Source organism: Scyliorhinus torazame, unplaced genomic scaffold (genome assembly GCF_047496885.1).
Source record: "Scyliorhinus torazame isolate Kashiwa2021f unplaced genomic scaffold, sScyTor2.1 scaffold_1619, whole genome shotgun sequence".
NCBI classification, from domain to species: Eukaryota; Metazoa; Chordata; class Chondrichthyes; order Carcharhiniformes; family Scyliorhinidae; genus Scyliorhinus; species Scyliorhinus torazame.
Window position 1 is genome coordinate 17,859 of NW_027309346.1, and position 21,508 is coordinate 39,366.

The window sequence follows — 21,508 nt, forward strand, 5'->3', positions numbered from 1 at the left end:
GAGGGAGTGCCGCACTGTCAGAGGGTCAGTACTGAGGGAGTGCCGCACTGTCAGAGGGTCAGTACTGAGGGAGCGCCGCACTGTCAGAGGGTCAGTACTGAGGGAGTGCTGCACTGTCAGAGGGTCAGTACTGAGGGAGTGCCGCACTGTCAGAGGGTCAGTACTGAGGGAGTGCCGCACTGTGGGAGGGTCAGTACTGAGGGAGTGCTGCACTGTCAGAGGTTCAGTACTGAGGGAGTGCTGCACTGTCAGAGGGTCAGTACTGAGGGAGTGCTGCACTGTCAGAGGGTCAGTACTGAGGGAGTGCCGCACTGTCAGAGTGTCAGTACTGACGGAGTGCCGCACTGTCAGAGGGTCAGTACTGAGGGAGTGCCGCACTGTCAGAGGGTCAGTACTGAGGGAGCGCCGCACTGTCAGAGGGTCAGTACTGAGGGAGTGCCGCACAGTCAGAGGGTCAGTACTGAGGGAGCGCCGCACTGTCAGAGGGTCAGTACTGAGGGAGTGCTGCACTGTCAGAGGGTCAGTACTGAGGGAGTGCTGCACTGTCAGAGGGTCAGTACTGAGGGAGTGCCGCACTGTTAGAGGGTCAGTACTGAGGGAGTGCCGCACTGTCAGAGGGTCAGTACTGAGGGAGTGCTGCACTGTCAGAGGGTCAGTACTGAGGGAGTGCTGCACTGTCAGAGGGTCAGTACTGAGGGAGCCGCACTGTCAGAGGGTCAGTACTGAGGGAGTGCTGCACTGTCAGAGGGTCAGTACTGAGGGAGTGCTGCACTGTCAGAGGGTCAGTGCTGAGGGAGCGCCGCACTGTCAGAGGGTCAGTACTGAGGGAGTGCCGCACTGTCAGAGGGTCAGTACTGAGGGAGCGCCGCACTGTCAGAGGGTCAGTGCTGAGGGAGTGCCGCACTGTCAGAGAGTCAGTACTGAGGGAGTGCTGCACTGTCAGAGGGTCAGTGCTGAGGGAGCGCCGCACTGTCAGAGGGTCAGCGCTGAGGGAGTGCCGCACTGTCAGAGGGTCAGTACTGAGGGAGTGCCGCACTGTCAGAGGGTCAGTACTGAGGGAGTGCCGCACTGTCAGAGGGTCAGTGCTGAGGGAGCGCCGCACTGTCAGAGGGTCAGTGCTGAGGGAGTGCTGCACTGTCAGAGGGTCAGTACTGAGGGAGCGCCGCACTGTCAGAGGGTCAGTGCTGAGGGAGTGCCGCACTGTCAGAGGGTCAGTACTGAGGGAGTGCCGCACTGTCAGAGGGTCAGTGCTGAGGGAGCGCCGCACTGTCAGAGGGTCAGTACTGAGGGAGCGCCGCACTGTCAGAGGGTCAGTACTGAGGGAGTGCCGCACTGTCAGAGGGTTAGTACTGAGGGAGTGCTGCACTGTCAGAGGGTCAGTACTGAGGGAGTGCCGCACTGTCAGAGGGTCAGTACTGAGGGAGTGCTGCACAGTCAGAGCGTCAGTACTGAGGGAGTGCTGCACTGTCAGAGGGTCAGTACTGAGGGAGTGCTGCACTGTCAGAGGGTCAGTACTGAGGGAGTGCCGCACAGTCAGAGGGTCAGTACTGAGGGAGTGCTGCACTGTCAGAGGGTCAGTACTGAGGGAGTGCCGCACTGTCAGAGGGTCAGTACTGAGGGAGTGCCGCACTGTCAGAGGGTCAGTACTGAGGGAGTGCCGCACTGTCAGAGGGTCAGTACTGAGGGAGTGCCGCATCCGTCAGAGGGTCAGTACTGAGGGAGTGCCGCACTGTCAGGGGGTCAGTACTGAGGGAGCGCCGCACTGTCAGAGGTTCAGTACTGAGGGAGTGCCGCACTGTCAGAGGGTCAGGACTGAGGGAGCGCCGCACTGTCAGAGGGTCAGTACTGAGGGAGTTCCGCACTGTCAGAGGGTCAGTACTGAGGGAGCGCCGCACTGTCAGAGGGTCAGTACTGAGGGAGTGCCGCACTGTCAGAGGGTCAGTACTGAGGGAGCGCTGCACTGTCAGAGGGTCAGTACTGAGGAAGTGCTGCACTGTCAGAGGGTCAGTACTGAGGGAGTGCCGCACAGTCAGAGGGTCAGTACTGAGGGAGTGCCGCACTGTCAGAGGGTCAGTACTGAGGGAGTGCCGCACTGTCAGAGGGTCAGTACTGAGGGAGTACCGCACTGTCAGAGGGTCAGTACTGAGGGAGTGCTGCACAGTCAGAGGGTCAGTACTGAGGGAGTGCTGCACTGTCAGAGGGTCAGTACTGAGGGAGTGCCGCACTGTCAGAGGGTCAGTACTGAGGGAGTGCTGCACTGTCAGAGGGTCAGTACTGAGGGAGCGCTCTAACTTCTCCCATGTTTGATCCTAGGGAACAGCTGGAAGTGAAGTGAATGCCACGGAGGAAATGTCCAATCTGGTGAATTACGTGGAACCGGTTAAGTTTAAATCCTTCGAGGCGGCTTTCAGTAAGTTCATCCCTGCCCCCGGGAGCCCCTGGGAAGCCCACCCCCATCGACACAGAGTTTGAACCCTGGCCCGTACCACTGGGGGCGAGGATTGGGCTGGTGAACGAGCGAGACAGACCGCCACTCTCCTCACTGCCTTCCACAGCCACTCACAGCAGCCAGCTCTCTGTCATGGCTCTGTGATGCCCCATGCAGTCCAATTGCCTGAATCCTGTACTGAACATGCACCACGAGATTCAGCACCTTCCCTCTCTCTGTAACCTCCTCCAGCCCCTACACCCCTCCCTATCTCTGTAACCTTCTCCAGCCCCGACAACCCTCCCTATCTCTGTAACCTCCTCCAGCCCCTACAACCCTCCCTATCTCTGTACCCTCCTCCAGCCCCGACAACCCTCCCTATCTCTGTAACCGCCTCCAGCCCCTACACCCTCCCTATCTCTGTAACCTCCTCCAGCCCCTACACCCTCCCTATCTCTGTAACCTCCTCCAGCCCCTACACCCCTCCCTAGCTCTGTAACCTCCTCCAGCCCCGACAACCCTCCCTATCTCTGTAACCTCCTCCAGCCCCTACAACCCTCCCTATCTCTGTAACCTCCTCCAGCCCCAACAACCCTCCCTATCTCTGTAACCGCCTCCAGCCCCGACAACCCTCCCTATGTCTGTCACCTCCTCCAGCCCCTACAACCCTCCCTAGCTCTGTAACCTCCTCCAGCCCCGACAACCCTCCCTATCTCTGTAACCTCCTCCAGCCCCTACAACCCTCCCTATCTCTGTAACCTCCTCCAGCCCCGACAACCTTCCCTATCTCTGTAACCTCCTCCAGTCCCTACAACCCTCCCTATCTCTGTAACCTCCTCCAGCCCCTACAACCCTCCCTATCTCTGTAACCTCCTCCAGTCCCTACATCCCTCCCTATCTCTGTAACCTCCTCCAGTCCCTACAACCCTCCCTATCTCTGTAACCTCCTCCAGCCCCGACAACCCTCCCTATCTCTGTAACCTCCTCCAGCCCCTACAACCCTCCCTATCTCTGTAACCTCCTCCAGCCCCGACAACCCTCCCTATCTCTGTAACCTCCTCCAGCCCCTACAACCCTCCCTATCTCTGTAACCCCCTCCAGCCCCTACACCCCTCCCTATCTCTGTAACCTCCTCCAGCCCCTACAACCCTCCCTAACTCTGTAACGTCCTCCAGCCCCTACAACCCTCCCTATCTCTGTAACCTCCTGCAGCCCCTACAACCCTCCCTATCTCTGTAACCTCCTCCAGCCCAGACAACCCTCCCTATCTCTGTAACCTCCTCCAGCCCCTACAACCCTCCCTATCTCTGTAACCTCCTCCAGCCCCGACAACCCTCCCTATCTCTGTAACCTCCTCCAGCCCCTACAACCCTCCCTATCTCTGTAACCCCCTCCAGCCCCTACAACCCTCCCTATCTCTGTAACCTCCTCCAGCCCCTACAACCCTCCCTATCTCTGTAACCTCCTCCAGCCCCTACAACCCTCCCTATCTCTGAAACCTCCTCCAGCCCCTACAACCCTCCCTATCTCTGTAACCTCCTCCAGCCCCTACAACCCTCCCTATCTCTGTAACCTCCTCCAGCCCCTACAACTCTCCCTATCTCTGTAACCTCCTCCAGCCCCTACAACCCTCCCTATCTCTGAAACCTCCTCCAGCCCCTACAACCCTCCCTATCTCTGAAACCTCCTCCAGCCCCTACAACCCTCCCTATCTCTGTAACCTCCTCCAGTCCCTACACCCCTCCCTATCTCTGTAACCTCCTCCAGCCCCTACAACCCTCCCTATCTCTGTAACCTCCTCCAGCCCCTACAACCCTCCCTATCTCTGTAACCTCCTCCAGCCCCGACAACCCTCCCTATCTCTGTAACCTCCTCCAGCCCCTACAACCCTCCCTATCTCTGTAACCCCCTCCAGCCCCTACACCCCTCCCTATCTCTGTAACCTCCTCCAGCCCCTACAACCCTCCCTAACTCTGTAACGTCCTCCAGCCCCTACAACCCTCCCTATCTCTGTAACCTCCTGCAGCCCCTACAACCCTCCCTATCTCTGTAACCTCCTCCAGCCCAGACAACCCTCCCTATCTCTGTAACCTCCTCCAGCCCCTACAACCCTCCCTATCTCTGTAACCTCCTCCAGCCCCGACAACCCTCCCTATCTCTGTAACCTCCTCCAGCCCCTACAACCCTCCCTATCTCTGTAACCCCCTCCAGCCCCTACAACCCTCCCTATCTCTGTAACCTCCTCCAGCCCCTACAACCCTCCCTATCTCTGTAACCTCCTCCAGCCCCTACAACCCTCCCTATCTCTGAAACCTCCTCCAGCCCCTACAACCCTCCCTATCTCTGTAACCTCCTCCAGCCCCTACAACCCTCCCTATCTCTGTAACCTCCTCCAGCCCCTACAACTCTCCCTATCTCTGTAACCTCCTCCAGCCCCTACAACCCTCCCTATCTCTGAAACCTCCTCCAGCCCCTACAACCCTCCCTATCTCTGAAACCTCCTCCAGCCCCTACAACCCTCCCTATCTCTGTAACCTCCTCCAGTCCCTACACCCCTCCCTATCTCTGTAACCTCCTCCAGCCCCTACAACCCTCCCTATCTCTGAAACCTCCTCCAGCCCCTACAACCCTCCCTATCTCTGTAACCTCCTCCAGTCCCTACACCCCTCCCTATCTCTGTAACCTCCTCCAGCCCCTACAACCCTCCCTATCTCTGAAACCTCCTCCAGCCCCTACAACCCTCCCTATCTCTGTAACCTCCTCCAGTCCCTACACCCCTCCCTATCTCTGAAACCTCCTCCAGCCCCTACAACCCTCCCTATCTCTGTAACCTCCTCCAGTCCCTACACCCCTCCCTATCTCTGTAACCTCCTCCAGCACCTACAACCCTCCCTATCTCTGTAACCTCCTCCAGCCCCTACAACCCTCCCTATCTCTGTAACCTCCTCCAGCCCCTACAACCCTCCCTATCTCTGTAACCCCCTCCAGCCCCTACAACCCTCCCTATCTCTGTAACCTCCTCCAGTCCCTACAACCCTCCCTATCTCTGTAACCTCCTCCATCCCCTACAACCCTCCCTATCTCTGTAACCTCCTCCAGTCCCTACAACCCTCCCTATCTCTGTAACCTCCTCCAGCCCCTACAACCCTCCCTATCCCTGTAACCTCCTCCAGCCCCTACAACCCTCCCTATCTCTGAAACCTCCTCCAGCCCCTACAACCCTCCCTATCTCTGAAACCTTCTCCAGTCCCTACAACCCTCCCTATCTCTGTAACCTCCTCCAGCCCCTACACCCTCCCTATCTCTGTAACCTCCTCCAGCCCCTACAACCCTCCCTATCTCTGAAACCTCCTCCAGCCCCTACAACCCTCCCTATCTCTGTAACCTCCTCCAGCCCCTACAACCCTCCCTATCTCTGAAACCTCCTCCAGCCCCTACAACCCTCCCTATCTCTGTAACCTCCTCCAGCCCCTACAACCCTCCCTATCTCTGAAACCTCCTCCAGCCCCGACAACCCTCCCTATCTCCGTCACCTCCTCCAGCCCCTACAACCTTCCCTATCTCTGTAACCTCCTCCAGCCCCTACAACCCTCCCTATCTCTGTAACCACCTCCAGCCCCTACAACCCTCCCTATCTCTGTAACCTCCTCCAGCCCCGACAACCCTCCCTTTCTCTGTAACCTCCTCCAGCCCCTACAACCCTCCCTATCTCTGTAACCTCCTCCTGCCCCTACAACCCTCCCTATCTCTGTAACCTCCTCCTGCCCCTACAACCTTCCCTATCTCTGTAACCTCCTCCAGCCCCTACAACCCTCCCTATCTCTGTAACCTCCTCCCGTCCCTACAAGCCTCCCTATCTCTGTAACCCGCTCCAGCCCCGACAACCCTCCCTATCTCTGTAACCTCCTCCAGCCCCTACACCCCTCCCTATCTCTGTAACCTCCTCCAGCCCCTACAACCCTCCCTATCTCTGTAACCTCCTCCAGCCCCTACAACCCTCCCTATCTCTGTAACCTCCTCCTGCCCCTACAACCCTCCCTATCTCCGTAACCCCCTCCAGCCCCTACAACCCTCCCTATCTCTGTAACCTCCTCCAGCCCCTACAACCCTCCCTATCTCTGTAACCTCCTCCAGCCCCTACAACCCTCCCTATCTCTGTAACCCCCTCCAGTCCCTACAACCCTCCCTATCTCTGTAACCTCCTCCAGCCCCTACAACCCTCCCTATCTCTGTAACCACCTCCAGTCCCTACACCCCTCCCTATCTCTGTAACCTCCTCCAGCCCCTACAACCCTCCCTATCTCCGTAACCCCCTCCAGCCCCTACAACCCTCCCTATCTCCGTAACCCCCTCCGGTCCCTACAACCCTCCCTATCTCTGTAACCACCTCCAGCCCCTACAACCCTCCCTATCTCTGTAACCTCCTCCAGCCCCTACAACCCTCCCTATCTCTGTAACCTCCTCCAGCCCCTACAACCCTCCCTATCTCTGTAACCCCCTCCAGTCCCTACAACCCTCCCTATCTCTGTAACCTCCTCCAGCCCCTATAACCCTCCCTATCTCTGTAACCACCTCCAGTCCCTACACCCCTCCCTATCTCTGTAACCTCCTCCAGCCCCTACAACCCTCCCTATCTCTGTAACCACCTCCAGTCCCTACACCCCTCCCTATCTCTGTAACCTCCTCCAGTCCCGACAACCCTCCCTATCTCTGTAACCTCCTCCAGTCCCGACAACCCTCCCTATCTCTGTAACCTCCTCCAGCCCCTACAACCCTCCCTATCTCTGTAACCTCCTCCAGTCCCTACAACCCTCACTATCTCTGTAACCTCCTCCAGTCCCTACAAACCTCCCTATCTCTGTAACCTCCTCCAGTTCCTACAACCCTCCCTATCTCTGTAACCCCCTCCAGCCCCAACAACCCTCCCTATCTCTGTAACCTCCTCCAGCCCCCTACAGCCCTCCCTATCTCTGTAACCTCCTCCAACCCCCTACAACCCTCCCTATCTCTGTAACCTCCTCCAGTTCCTACAACCCTCCCTATCTCTGTAACCTCCTCCAGCCCCTACAACCCTCCCTATCTCTGTAACCTCCTCCAACCCCCTACAGCCCTCCCTATCTCTGTAACCTCCTCCAACCCCCTACAACCCTCCCTATCTCTGTAACCTCCTCCAGTTCCTACAACCCTCCCTATCTCTGTAACCTCCTCCAGCCCCTACAACCCTCCCTATCTCTGTAACCACCTCCAGCCCCTACAACCCTCCCTATCTCTGTAACCTCCTCCAGCCCCTACAACCCTCCCTATCTCTGTAACCTCCTCCAGCCCCTACAACCCTCCCTATCTCTGTAACCCCCTCCAGTCCCTACAACCCTCCCTATCTCTGTAACCTCCTCCAGCCCCTACAACCCTCCCTATCTCTGTAACCACCTCCAGTCCCTACACCCCTCCCTATCTCTGTAACCTCCTCCAGCCCCTACAACCCTCCCTATCTCCGTAACCCCCTCCAGCCCCTACAACCCTCCCTATCTCCGTAACCCCCTCCGGTCCCTACAACCCTCCCTATCTCTGTAACCACCTCCAGCCCCTACAACCCTCCCTATCTCTGTAACCTCCTCCAGCCCCTACAACCCTCCCTATCTCTGTAACCTCCTCCAGACCCTACAACCCTCCCTATCTCTGTAACCCCCTCCAGTCCCTACAGCCCTCCCTATCTCTGTAACCTCCTCCAGCCCCTACAACCCTCCCTATCTCTGTAACCACCTCCAGTCCCTACACCCCTCCCTATCTCTGTAACCTCCTCCAGCCCCTACAACCCTCCCTATCTCTGTAACCACCTCCAGTCCCTACACCCCTCCCTATCTCTGTAACCTCCTCCAGTCCCGACAACCCTCCCTATCTCTGTAACCTCCTCCAGTCCCGACAACCCTCCCTATCTCTGTAACCTCCTCCAGCCCCTACAACCCTCCCTATCTCTGTAACCTCCTCCAGTCCCTACAACCCTCACTATTTCTGTAACCTCCTCCAGTCCCTACAAACCTCCCTATCTCTGTAACCTCCTCCAGTTCCTACAACCCTCCCTATCTCTGTAACCCCCTCCAGCCCCAACAACCCTCCCTATCTCTGTAACCTCCTCCAGCCCCCTACAGCCCTCCCTATCTCTGTAACCTCCTCCAACCCCCTACAACCCTCCCTATCTCTGTAACCTCCTCCAGTTCCTACAACCCTCCCTATCTCTGTAACCTCCTCCAGCCCCTACAACCCTCCCTATCTCTGTAACCTCCTCCAACCCCCTACAGCCCTCCCTATCTCTGTAACCTCCTCCAACCCCCTACAACCCTCCCTATCTCTGTAACCTCCTCCAGTTCCTACAACCCTCCCTATCTCTGTAACCTCCTCCAGCCCCTACAACCCTCCCTATCTCTGTAACCTCCTCCAGCCCCGACAACCCTCCCTATCTCTGTAACCTCCCCCAGCCCCTACACCCCTCCCTATCTCTGTAACCTCCTCCAGCCCCGACAACCCTCCCTATCTCTGTAACCTCCCCCAGCCCCTACACCCCTCCCTATCTCTGTAACCTCCTCCAACCCCCTACAGCCCTCCCTATCTCTGTAACCTCCTCCAGTTCCTACAACCCTCCCTATCTCTGTAACCTCCCCCAGCCCCTACACCCCTCCCTATCTCTGTAACCTCCTCCAGCCCCGACAACCCTCCCTATCTCTGTAACCTCCTCCAGCCCCTACAACCCTCCCTATCTCTGTAACCTCCTCCAGCCCCTACAACCCTCCCTATCTCTGTAACCTCCTCCAGCCCCTACAACCCTCCCTATCTCTGTAACCTCCTCCAGTCCCTACAACCCTCCCTATCTCTGTAACCTCCTCCAGTCCCTACAACCCTCCCTATCTCTGTAACCTCCTCCAGCCCCGACAACCCACCCTATCTCGGTAACCTCCTCCAGCCCCTACACCCCTCCCTATCTCTGTGACCTCCTCCAGTCCCTACAACCCTCCCTATCTCTGTAACCTCCTCCAGTCCCCACAACCCTCCCTATCTCTGTAACCTCCTCCAGCCCCCTACACCCCTCCCTATCTCTGTAACCTCCTCCAGCCCCTACAACCCTCCCTATCTCTGTAACCTCCTCTAGCCCCTACAACCCTCCCTAACTCTGTAAACCCCTCCAGCCCCCTACACCCCTCCCTATCTCTGTAACCTCCTCCAGTCCCTACCACCCTCCCTATCTCTGTAACCTCCTCCAGTCCCTACCACCCTCCCTATCTCTGTAACCTCCTCCAGCCCCTACAACGTTCCCTATCTCTGTAACCTCCTCCAGCCCCTACAACCCTCCCTATCTCTGTAACCTCCTCCAGTCCCTACCACCCTCCCTATCTCTGTAACCTCCTCCAGCCCCTACAACGTTCCTTATCTCTGTAACCTCCTCCACCCCCTACAACCCTCCCTATCTCTGTAACCTCCTCCAGCCCCTACAACCCTCCCTATCTCTGTAACCTCCTCCAGCCCCTACAACCCTCCCTATCTCTGTAACCTCCTCCAGCCCCTACAACCCTCCCTAACTCTGTAACCTCCTCCAGCCCCTACAACCCTCCCTATCTCTGTAACCTCCTCCAGTCCCTACAACCCTCCCTATCTCTGTAACCTCCTCCAGTCCCTACAACCCTCCCTATCTCTGTAACCTCCTCCAGCCCCGACAACCCACCCTATCTCTGTAACCTCCTCCAGCCCCTACAAACCTCCCTATCTCTGTAACCTCCTCCAGTCCCTACAACCCTCCCTATCTCTGTAACCTCCTCCAGTCCCCACAACGCTCCCTATCTCTGTAACCTCCTCCAGCCCCCTACACCCCTCCCTATCTCTGTAACCTCCTCCAGCCCCTACAACCCTCCCTATCTCTGTAACCTCCTCTAGCCCCTACAACCCTCCCTATCTCTGTAACCTCCTCCAGCCCCTACAACCCTCCTTATCTCTGTAACCTCCTCCAGTCCCTACAACCCTCCCTATCTCTGTAACCTCCTCCAGTCCCTACCACCCTCCCTATCTCTGTAACCTCCTCCAGTCCCTACAACCCTCCCTATCTCTGTAACCTCCTCCAGTCCCTACCACCCTCCCTATCTCTGTAACCTCCTCCAGTCCCTACAACCCTCCCTATCTCTGTAACCTCCTCCAGTCCCTACCACCCTCCCTATCTCTGTAACCTCCTCCAGTCCCTACAACCCTCCCTATCTCTGTAACCTCCTCCAGTCCCTACAACCCTCCCTATCTCTGTAACCTCCTCCAGTCCCTACCACCCTCCCTATCTCTGTAACCTCCTCCAGCCCCTACAACCCTCCCTATCTCTGTAACCTCCTCCAGCCCCTACAACCCTTCCTCATCCCCTCCCTCAGCCTATCGTTCTCCCCCCGCACTCTGTCATCCCTCCCTCCCTCCTTCTGCCTGCCTCCCTCATTCTCTCCCTCTATCACTCCTTCACCCTCAGCCTCACTCCCTCCCTCTCCTCTCCCTCGCTCTGTCTACCTCGCTCTGCCTCTCTGAACGAAATTTTGTCACCTGACCCTAATACCTCCCAATGTGGCCCCGGTTTGATGCCTCCCTGAAGCCCCCTGGGGGTTGGTGCAGTGTGTTAAAGGCGCCGGATAAATGCAGGTGGTTGTTGAATGGCTCATGTGTCAGCGTTAGCCCTGGGTCGCTTTGATTGAGGAGGCCGGTGCCCTTAAATCTCCTTGTTATCCGGTGCCTCGTGCACAAGCCTGTTTGACTAGGCCTCATTCTCTTTTTCTTTCCCTTCTCCTCCGCTCCAATCTTTTCTCCTTCCCTCTTTCCTGACAGAGAGGAACAAATACTTCGAGATGTCATCAATGGTGGAGACCAAGGGGCTGGAGCAGCTGACTAAATCCCCGGTCGAGTTTGTGGAGTATCCTGAATGGTTCGATTCCCCGCTCCCCCCTTATCCCCAGGGGTTTGTTGTTTGACCCCCCCTCCATGAGGGGGAGTTTAGCGTGGGGGTGATATGCGTGGGGGAGAATGAGGGGACGGTGGGGGGGGGGATCTGTGTTGGAGGTAGGGGGAATAATGGTGGGGTGGGGGGGGGGGGGATGATGTATGAGTGGGCGAGAAGCGGAGGGCGGGGCGGGATGTGAGGGCCGGGGATGTGGGGGGATTTGTGCAGGGGAGGCACAGAGTCAGCCGGCCACCCGGGGGCGGGGGGGGGGGGGGGGGGGGGCACTGCGGTGTGGGAACTGCAGCGACGGGAGGGGATGGAGGAGTCGGGGAGGGGGAAATCCGGAGGTGGAGGCTGGCGGTGGACAGACAGAGGGAGAGAGGGGGAAGGGAGTGATGGAGGTAAAGGGGCTGGTGGGGGGAGGGGAGACGGAGAACACTGTATTGAAAGGTTTTGGAAGCAGGGATGCAATTAAGGCAACGTAAAAAGCTCGGACTGTATTGGAGCGTCGAGCGGAGCTGATCAGAGGCCGGTTCCCCCGGATGAAAGGTTGGGCGGTGATGGGAGTGGGGCGTTGTCTTTGGGGGGGGGGGGGGTCGCGGGACGAAGCTACCAGACCCAGCCCCCACTCCCCTGCCTCTGCCTGGTTGGGTTTGAGGGTCTCGTTGTTTTGGTGTTGTTGGTGTTTTTTTTGTATCTTTCCTGACGGACATCATCCCAGATACAACAAAAAGCAGCTTAGTCGCATCTACCCAAAGGGGACCCGAGTCGATTCCTCCAATTACATGCCCCAGGTTTTCTGGAATACCGGCTGTCAGATGGTGGCGTTAAACTTCCAAACCCTGGGTGAGTGAGCGACCCCCCGACCCCCGATCCTGACCCTTAACCCTAGCAGCGTCCAGGATACGAGACAGAAACCCCAATATTTTAATTTAATTTCGTAAGACTGTGAGGAAGGGATACATTCGCTCCGGATATGATTTCCCGGATAAATTAGGATATTGTTTATCAAAGCAAACTTTATTAAGAACGCAGTATTAAATACCTTCGACATCGCACCAGGAAATAGCTTCACAATTGCCCCATAAACAATGCTAATCATTACGGTGAATGTAACACCCTTAACTACCATCTTTAATAATAATAATCTTTTATTTTCGCAAGGATGAAGTTACTGTGAAAAGCCCCTAGTCGCCACATTCCGGCGCCTGTTCGGGTAAGCTGGTACGGGAACTGAACCCTCGCTGCTGGCCTTGTTCTGCATCACAAGCCAGCTGTCTAGCCCACTGAGCTAAACCAGCCCTTTATTCCCACTGAGACAACAAGAACAAAGTCCATCTCCGCTCTCAATCCACATTAACTGCCAATGGCACACTGGAAAATCTGATGTTCTTTGAGAAAGAGGGATCTTTTGATACTCGTTTATAGATAAGATCTGACTCCTGTCAGACCTAAGCAGAAACTCTGGGTGTATCTCGCCAGAAGCTACGTCTCAGCTTCTTTTCCCATGTGTTCTCAGACAAGTCCGCGCTGATTAAAAAACGGTGGCCTCTTTGATCTGTCTTGGGAGCAAAACCTCTTGACGTCTGGGCACCACTTCCACCAGATCAGGACTGAACTGCTTCCTACGAAATGCCCGATGCCTTAGCTCCACCCAGCAACCACATCGTCTAAGCTGGAATCTAATGAACTCCACAGGGAATTCCCTCAATCAAAACAAAATTCCCACAGCCAGAGCTTTTTACGCTGCCTTAATTGCACCCCTGCTTCCAAAACCTTTCAAACCAGGATTCTTAATAAAACGTGACTACAGCAGTCAAACACAGCAACCCAGGTTTTTAATCCTTACCCCACCAAATGCACCTCACACAATACATCTGAAATTCATACCTTCACCACAATGGGGAGACCAATCAGGTTCCTTCCTAAAGAGCTCAACAAGTATCAGAATCAGTGATCCGCAGGAGAAAAGGAAGCCCTAAGATTGTTACTGGCTCTCTGAAATACCTTTCCGATCAGGTACACGAGAGACCAGTCTACACCCACCGCGAATATTCCGCTAACATCCTCACTCCAGGAATGAATTATTCCATGCAAAATATGGATCGGGTGTATTAAAACAACCTTTATTACTAACACAGTATTAAAATATCTTTAAAATCTCACCCGAAAATGCCTTACAATTACTCCTTCAACAATGCTGAACGATGAAACACTAACTCCTGACTGCTACCTTTTATCCCCACTCAAGCAAAACCCATCTCCAGTCAAAATCCACTTTTACATAGAGTCAGCCATTCCAGGAATACTGTACAGAGATATTTTGGTAAATCGCTTTGAAAGAGAGAGATCATTCAGGAACCAGCTTGTGGATTCTTGCCTGTGTCAAACTGTTGTTTAGCTTCCCAGCATTCGTACTGATCCTCCGACGGTTCAGCGCTCCCTCAGTACTCACCCCCTGACAGTGCGGCTCTCCCTCAGTACTGACCCTCTGACAGTGCAGCACTCCCTCATTACTGACCCTCTGACAGTGCGGCGCTCCCTCAGTACTCACCCCCTGACAGTGCGGCTCTTCCTCAGGACTGACCCTCTGACAATGCAACACTCCCTCAGTACTGACCCTCTGACAGTGCAGCGCTCCCTCAGTACTGACCTTCTGACAGTGCGGCACTCCCTCAGTATTGACCCTCTGACAGTGCGGCACTCCCTCAGTACTGACCGTCTGACAGTGCGGCACTCCCTCAGTACTGACCCACTGACAGTGCGGCACTCCCTCAGTACTGACCCACTGACAGTGCAGCACTCCCTCAGTACTGACCCTCTGACAGTGCGGCGCTCCCTCAGTACTGACCCTCTGACAGTGTGGCGCTCCCTCAGTACTGACCCTCTGACAGTGCAGCACTCCCTCAGTACTGACCCTCTGACAGTGCAGCACTCCCTCAGTACTGACCCTCTGACAGTGCGGCACTCCCTCAGTACTGAACCTCTGACAGTGCGGCGCTCCCTCAGTACTGACCCTCTGACAGTGCGGCACTCCCTCAGTACTGAACCTCTGACAGTGCGGCGCTCCCTCAGTACTGACCCTCTGACAGTGCGGCACTCCCTCAGTACTGACTATTGTGTGGTGTTGCTCTAGGGGGTCAGGCTGTAGCCTCCGTTATACTTTGGGGATGTCACTAACTCTCCCCCTCTCTTCCCCAATGTCCCGGAAGACCTTGCCATGCAGCTGAACATGGGGATGTTTGAGTACAATGGACGCAGTGGATACATCCTTAAGCCGGAGTTCATGAGGAGGACTGACAAACACTTCGACCCCTTCACTGAGAGCATTGTGGACGGGATTGTGGCCAACACAGTCTCCATCAGGGTGAGGAGTCTGCAAGGCGAGAACCGTATCCCAACTCAGACACGAACAGGAGGAGGCCCATTCAGCCCCTCGAGCCTGTTACACAGGAACAGGAGGAGGCCCATTCAGCCCCTCGAGCCTGTTACACAGGAACAGGAGGAGGCCCATTCAGCCCCCTCCTCGAGCCTGTTACACAGGAACAGGAGGAGGCCCATTCAGCCCCCACCTCGAGCCTGTTACACAGGAACAGGAGGAGGCCCATTCAGCCCCCTCCTCGAGCCTGTTACACAGGAACAGGAGGAGGCCCATTCAGCCCCCTCCTCGAGCCTCTTACACAGGAACAGGAGGAGGCCCATTCAGCCCCCTCCTCGAGCCTGTTACACAGGAACAGGAGGAGGCCCCTTCAGCCCCCCTCGAGCCTGTTACACAGGAACAGGAGGAGGCCCATTCAGCCCCCTCCTCGAGCCTGTTACACAGGAACAGGAGGAGGCCCATTCAGCCCCCTCCTCGAGCCTGTTACACAGGAACAGGAGGAGGCCCATTCAGCCCCCTCCTCGAGCCTGTTACACAGGAACAGGAGGAGGCCCATTCAGCCCCTCGAGCCTGTTACACAGGAACAGGAGGAGGCCCATTCAGCCCCCTCCTCGAGCCTGTTACACAGGAACAGGAGGAGGCCCATTCAGCCCCTCGAGCCTGTTACACAGGAACAGGAGGAGGCCCATTCAGCCCCCTCCTCGAGCCTGTTACACAGGAACAGGAGGAGGCCCATTCAGCCCCCTCCTCCTCCAGCCTGTTACACAGGAACAGGAGGAGACCCATTCAGCCCCCTCCTCGAGCCTGTTACACAGGAACAGGAGGAGGCCCATTCAGCCCCCCCTCCTCGAGCCTGTTACACAGGAACAGGAGGAGGCCCATTCAGCCCCCTCCTCGAGCCTGTTACACAGGAACAGGAGGAGGCCCTATTCAGCCCCCTCCTCGAGCCTGTTACACAGGAACAGGAGGAGGCCCATTCAGCCCCCTCCTCGAGCCTGTTACACAGGAACAGGAGGAGGCCCATTCAGCCCCTCGAGCCTGTTACAGAGGAACAGGAGGAGGCCCATTCAGCCCCCTCCTCGAGCCTGTTACACAGGAACAGGAGGAGGCCCATTCAGCCCCCTCCTCCTCCAGCCTGTTACAGAGGAACAGGAGGAAGCCCATTCAGCCCCTCGAGCCTGTTACAGAGGAACAGGAGGAGGCCCATTCAGCCCCCTCTTGGAGCCTGTTACACAGGAACAGGAGGAGGCCCATTCAGCCCCCTCCTCGAGCCTGTTACACAGGAACAGGAGGAGGCCCATTCAGCCCCCCCTCCTCGAGCCTGTTACACAGGAACAGGAGGAGGCCCATTCAGCCCCCTCCTCGAGCCTGTTACACAGGAACAGGAGGAGGCCCATTCAGCCCCCCTCCTCGAGCCTGTTACACAGGAACAGGAGGAGGCCCATTCAGCCCCTCCTCGAGCCTGTTACACAGGAACAGGAGGAGGCCCATTCAGCCCCCTCCTCGAGCCTGTTACACAGGAACAGGAGGAGGCCCATTCAGCCCCCTCCTCGAGCCTCTTACACAGGAACAGGAGGAGGCCCATTCAGCCCCCTCCTCGAGCCTCTTACACAGGAACAGGAGGAGGCCCATTCAGCCCCGTCCTCGAGCCTGTTACACGGGAACAGGAGGAGGCCCATTCAGCCCCCTCCTCGAGCCTCTTACACAGGAACAGGAGGAGTCCCATTCAGCCCCCCCTCCTCGAGCCTGTTACACAGGAACAGGAGGAGGCCCATTCAGCCCCCTCCTCGAGCCTGTTACACGGGAACAGGAGGAGGCCCATTCAGCCCCCTCCTCGAGCCTGTTACACGGGAACAGGAGGAGGCCCATTCAGCCCCCCCTCCTCGAGCCTGTTACACAGGAACAGGAGGAGGCCCATTCAGCCCCCTCCTCGAGCCTGTTACACAGGAACAGGAGGAGGCCCATTCAGCCCCCTCCTCGAGCCTCTTACACAGGAACAGGAGGAGGCCCATTCAGCCCCCTCCTCGAGCCTGTTACACAGGAACTGGAGGAGGCCCATTCAGCCCCCTCCTCGAGCCTCTTACACAGGAACAGGAGGAGTCCCATTCAGCCCCCTCCTCGAGCCTCTTACACAGGAACAGGAGGAGGCCCATTCAGCCCCCTCCTCGAGCCTGTTACACAGGAACAGGAGGAGGCCCATTCAGCCCCTCGAGCCTGTTACAGAGGAACAGGAGGAGGCCCATTCAGCCCCCTCCTCGAGCCTGTTACACAGGAACAGGAGGACGCCCATTCAGCCCCCTCCTCGAGCCTGTTACACAGGAACAGGAGGAGGCCCATTCAGCCCCTGATATGACTGTTCGTGCTGCCCTCTTTTGTGGATCGTGCGGTTCAGGCGAAGAACGATTCAAGTTGCCAAATTTCATTGTCTTGTTCTTCTAGATAATCTCCGGGCAGTTCCTATCGGACAAGAAGGTGGGGATGTACGTTGAGATCGATATGTTTGGCTTACCGGTCGATACCAAACGCAAGTTCCGCACCAAGACGCTGGCGAACTCGCTGAACCCTGTTTGGGATGACGAAATTTTTGTCTTCCGAAAGGTAATTCCATCAGAGAGAGCGCCGCACTGTCAGAGGGTCAGTACTGAGGGAGTGCCGCACTGTGAGAGGGTCAGTACTTAGGGAGTGCCGCACTGTCAGAGGGTCAGTACTGAGGGAGTGCCGCACTGTCAGAGGGTCAGTACTGAGGGAGTGCCGCACTGTCAGAGGGTCAGTACTGAGGGAGTGCCGCACTGTCAGAGGGTCAGTACTGAGGGAGTGCCGCACTGTCAGAGGGTCAGTACTGAGGGAGCGCCGCACTGTCAGAGGGTCAGTACTGAGGGGGTGCCGCACTGTCAGAGTGTCAGTACTGAGGGAGTGCTGCACTGTCAGAGGGTCAGTACTGAGGGAGCGCCGCACTGTCAGAGGGTCAGTGCTGAGGGAGTGCCGCACTGTCAGAGGGTCAGTACTGAGGGAGCGCCGCACTGTCAGAGGGTCAGTACTGAGGGGGTGCCGCACTGTCAGAGTGTCAGTACTGAGGGAGTGCTGCACTGTCAGAGGGTCAGTACTGAGGGAGCGCCGCACTGTCAGAGGGTCAGTACTGAGGGAGTGCCGCACTGTCAGAGGGTCAGTACTGAGGGAGCGCCGCACTGTCAGAGGGTCAGTACTGAGGGAGTGCCGCACTGTGAGAGGGTCAGTACTGAGGGAGTGCCGCACTGTCAGAGGGTCAGTACTGAGGGAGTGCCGCACTGTCAGAGGGTCAGTACTGAGGGAGTGCGTCAGAGGGTCAGTACTGAGGGAGTGCCGCACTGTCAGAGGGTCAGTACTGAGGGAGTGCCGCACTGTCAGAGGGTCAGTACTGAGGGAGTGCCGCACTGTCAGAGGGTCAGTACTGAGGGAGCGCCGCACTGTCAGAGGGTCAGTACTGAGGGGGTGCCCGCACTGTCAGAGTGTCAGTACTGAGGGAGTGCTGCACTGTCAGAGGGTCAGTACTGAGGGAGCGCCGCACTGTCAGAGGGTCAGTACTGAGGGAGTGCCGCACTGTCAGAGTGTCAGTACTGAGGGAGTGCCGCACTGTCAGAGGGTCAGTACTGAGGGAGTGCCACACTGCCAGAGGGTCAGTACTGAGGGAGCGCCGCACTGTCAGAGGGTCAGTACTGAGGGAGTGCCGCACTGTCAGAGGGTCAGTACTGAGGGAGCGCCGCACTATCAGAGGGTCAGTACTGAGGGAGCGCCGCACTGTCAGAGGGTCAGTACTGAGGGAGTGCCGCACTGTCTGAGGGTCAATACTGAGGGAGCGCCGTACTGTCAGAGGGTCAGTACTGAGGGAGTGCCGCACTGTCAGAGGGTCAGTACTGAGGGAGCGCCGCACTGTCAGAGGGTCAGTACTGAGGGAGCGCCGCACTGTCAGAGGGTCAGTACTGAGGGAGTGCTGCACTGTCAGAGAGTCAGTACTGAGGGGGGGTGCCGCACTGTCAGAGGGTCAGTACTGAGGGAGTGCTGCACTGTCAGAGAGTCAGTACTGAGGGGGTGCCGCACTGTCAGGGGGGTCAGTACTGAGGGAGTGCCGCAGTGTCGGAGGGTCAGTACTGAGGGGAGTGCTGCACTGTCAGAGAGTCAGTACTGAGGGAGTGCTGCACTGTCAGAGGGTCAGTACTGAGGGAGTGCTGCACTGTCAGAGAGTCAGTACTGAGGGGGTGCCGCACTGTCAGAGGGTCAGTACTGAGGGAGAGTGCCGCACTGTCAGAGAGTCAGTACTGAGGGAGTGCCGCACTGTCAGAGGGTCAGTACTGAGGGAGCGCCGCACTGTCAGAGGGTCAGTACTGAGGGGGTGCCGCACTGTCAGGGGGTCAGTACTGAGGGGAGTGCTGCTCTGTCAGAGGGTCAGTACTGAGGGGGGTGCTGCTCTGTCAGAGGGGTCAGTACTGAGGGAGTGCCGCACTGTCAGAGGGTCAGTACTGAGGGAGCGCCGCACTGTCAGAGGGTCAGTACTGTGGGGGTGCCGCACTGTCAGAGTGTCAGTACTGAGGGAGTGCTGCACTGTCAGAGGGTCAGTACTGAGGGAGCGCCGAACTGTCAGAGGGTCAGTACTGAGGGAGTGCCGCACTGTCAGAGTGTCAGTACTGAGGGAGTGCCGCACTGTCAGAGGGTCAGTACTGAGGGAGTGCCACACTGCCAGAGGGTCAGTACTGAGGGAGCGCCGCACTGTCAGAGGGTCAGTACTGAGGGAGTGCCGCACTGTCAGAGGGGTCAGTACTGAGGGAGCGCCGCACTGTCAGAGGGTCAGTACTGAGGGAGGCGCCGCACTGTCAGAGGGTCAGTACTGAGGGAGTGCCGCACTGTCTGAGGGTCAATACTGAGGGAGCGCCGTACTGTCAGAGGGTCAGTACTGAGGGAGTGCCGCACTGTCAGAAGGGTCAGTACTGAGGGAGCGCCGCACTGTCAGAGGGTCAGTACTGAGGGAGCGCCGCACTGTCAGAGGGTCAGTACTGAGGGAGTGCTGCACTGTCAGAGAGTCAGTACTGAGGGGGTGCCGCACTGTCAGAGGGTCAGTACTGAGGGAGTGCTGCACTGTCAGAGAGTCAGTACTGAGGGAGTGCCGCACTGTCAGAGGGTCAGTATTGAGGGGGGTGCCGCACTGTCAGAGGGTCAGTACTGAGGGGGTGCCGCACTGTCAGGGGGTCAGTACTGAGGGAGTGCCGCAGTGTCGGAGGGTCAGTTACTGAGGGAGTGCTGCACTGTCAGAGAGTCAGTACTGAGGGGAGTGCTGCACTGTCAGAGGGTCAGTACTGAGGGAGTGCTGCACTGTCAGAGAGTCAGTACTGAGGGGGTGCCGCACTGTCAGAGGGTCAGTACTGAGGGAGTGCCGCACTGTCAGAGAGTCAGTACTGAGGGAGTGCCGCACTGTCAGAGGGGTCAGTACTGAGGGGAGCGCCGCACTGTCAGAGGGTCAGTACTGAGGGGGTGCCGCACTGTCAGGGGGTCAGTACTGAGGGAGTGCTGCTCTGTCAGAGGGTCAGTACTGAGGGGGTGCTGCTCTGTCAGAGGGTCAGTACTGTGGGGAATGCCGCACTGTCAGGAGGGTCAGTACTGAGGGAGTGCCGCACTGTCAGAGGGTCAGTACTGAGGGAGTGCTGCTCTGTCAGAGGGTCAGTACTGAGGGGGGTGCCGCACTGTCAGAGGGTCAGTACTGTGGGAGTGCCGCACTGTCAGAGGGTCAGTACTGAGGGAGTGCCGCACTGTCAGAGGGTCAGTACTGAGGGGAGTGCCGCACTGTCAGAGGGTCAGTACTGGGGGAGAGCCGCACTGTCAGAGGGTCAGTACTGAGGGAGTGCCGCACTGTCAGAGAGTCAGTACTGAGGGAGTGCCGCACTGTCAGAGGGGTCAGTACTGAGGGAGTGCCGCACTGTCAGAGGGTCAGTACTGAGGGAGTGCCGCATTATCAGAGGGTCAGTACTTGAGGGAGTGCTGCACTGTCAGAGGGTCAGTACTGAGGGAGTGCCGCACTGTCAGAGAGTCAGTACTGAGGGAGTGCCGCACTGTCAGAGGGTCAGTACTGGAGGGGAGTGCCGCACTGTCAGAGAGTCAGTACTGAGGGAGTGCCGCACTGTCAGAGGGTCAGTACTGAGGGAGTGCCGCACTGTCAGAGGGTCAGTGCTGAGGGAGTGCCGCACTGTCAGAGGGTCAGTACTGAGGGAGTGCTGCACTGTCAGAGGGTCAGTACTGAGGGAGTGCCGCACTGTCAGAGAGTCAGTACTGAGGGAGTGCCGCACTGTCAGAGGGTCAGTACTGAGGGAGTGCCGCACTGTCAGAGGGTCAGTACTGAGGGAGTGCCACACTGTCAGAGGGTCAGTACTGAGGGAGTGCTGCACTGTCAGAGGGTCAGTACTGAGGGAGTGCCGCACTGTCAGAGGGTCAGTACTGAGGGAGTGCTGCACTGTCAGAGGGTCAGTACTTGAGGGGAGTGCCGCACTGTCAGAGGGTCAGTACTGAGGGAGCGCCGCACTGTCAGAGGGTCAGTACTGAGGGAGTGCCGCACTGTCAGAGGGGTCAGTACTGAGGGGAGCGCCGCACTGTCAGAGGGTCAGTACTGAGGGGAGTGCCGCACTGTCAGAGGGTCAGTGCTGAGGGAGTGCCGCACTGTCAGAGGGTCAGTACTGAGGGAGTGCCGCACTGTCAGAGGGTCAGTACTGAGGGAGTGCCGCACTGTCAGAGG

The 21,508-nt window shown here is 57.6% G+C and overlaps 1 protein-coding gene across 1 annotated transcript in view; it reads left to right on the top strand.

The window, feature by feature from the left end:
- The window catches only part of LOC140407588 (1-phosphatidylinositol 4,5-bisphosphate phosphodiesterase beta-1-like), a gene marked incomplete at both ends in the record, with an annotated part of 35,021 nt that extends 17,666 nt beyond the window's left edge, over positions 1-17,355 (top strand). Inside the window, 5 exons of the mRNA XM_072494956.1 lie at positions 2,314-2,410; positions 11,267-11,351; positions 12,100-12,224; positions 14,591-14,745; positions 17,197-17,355. Coding sequence (XP_072351057.1) covers positions 2,314-2,410; positions 11,267-11,351; positions 12,100-12,224; positions 14,591-14,745; positions 17,197-17,355 — 621 coding nt within the window. The remainder of the gene's footprint in view (positions 1-2,313; positions 2,411-11,266; positions 11,352-12,099; positions 12,225-14,590; positions 14,746-17,196) is intronic.
- Positions 17,356-21,508: the final 4,153 nt, after the last annotated feature.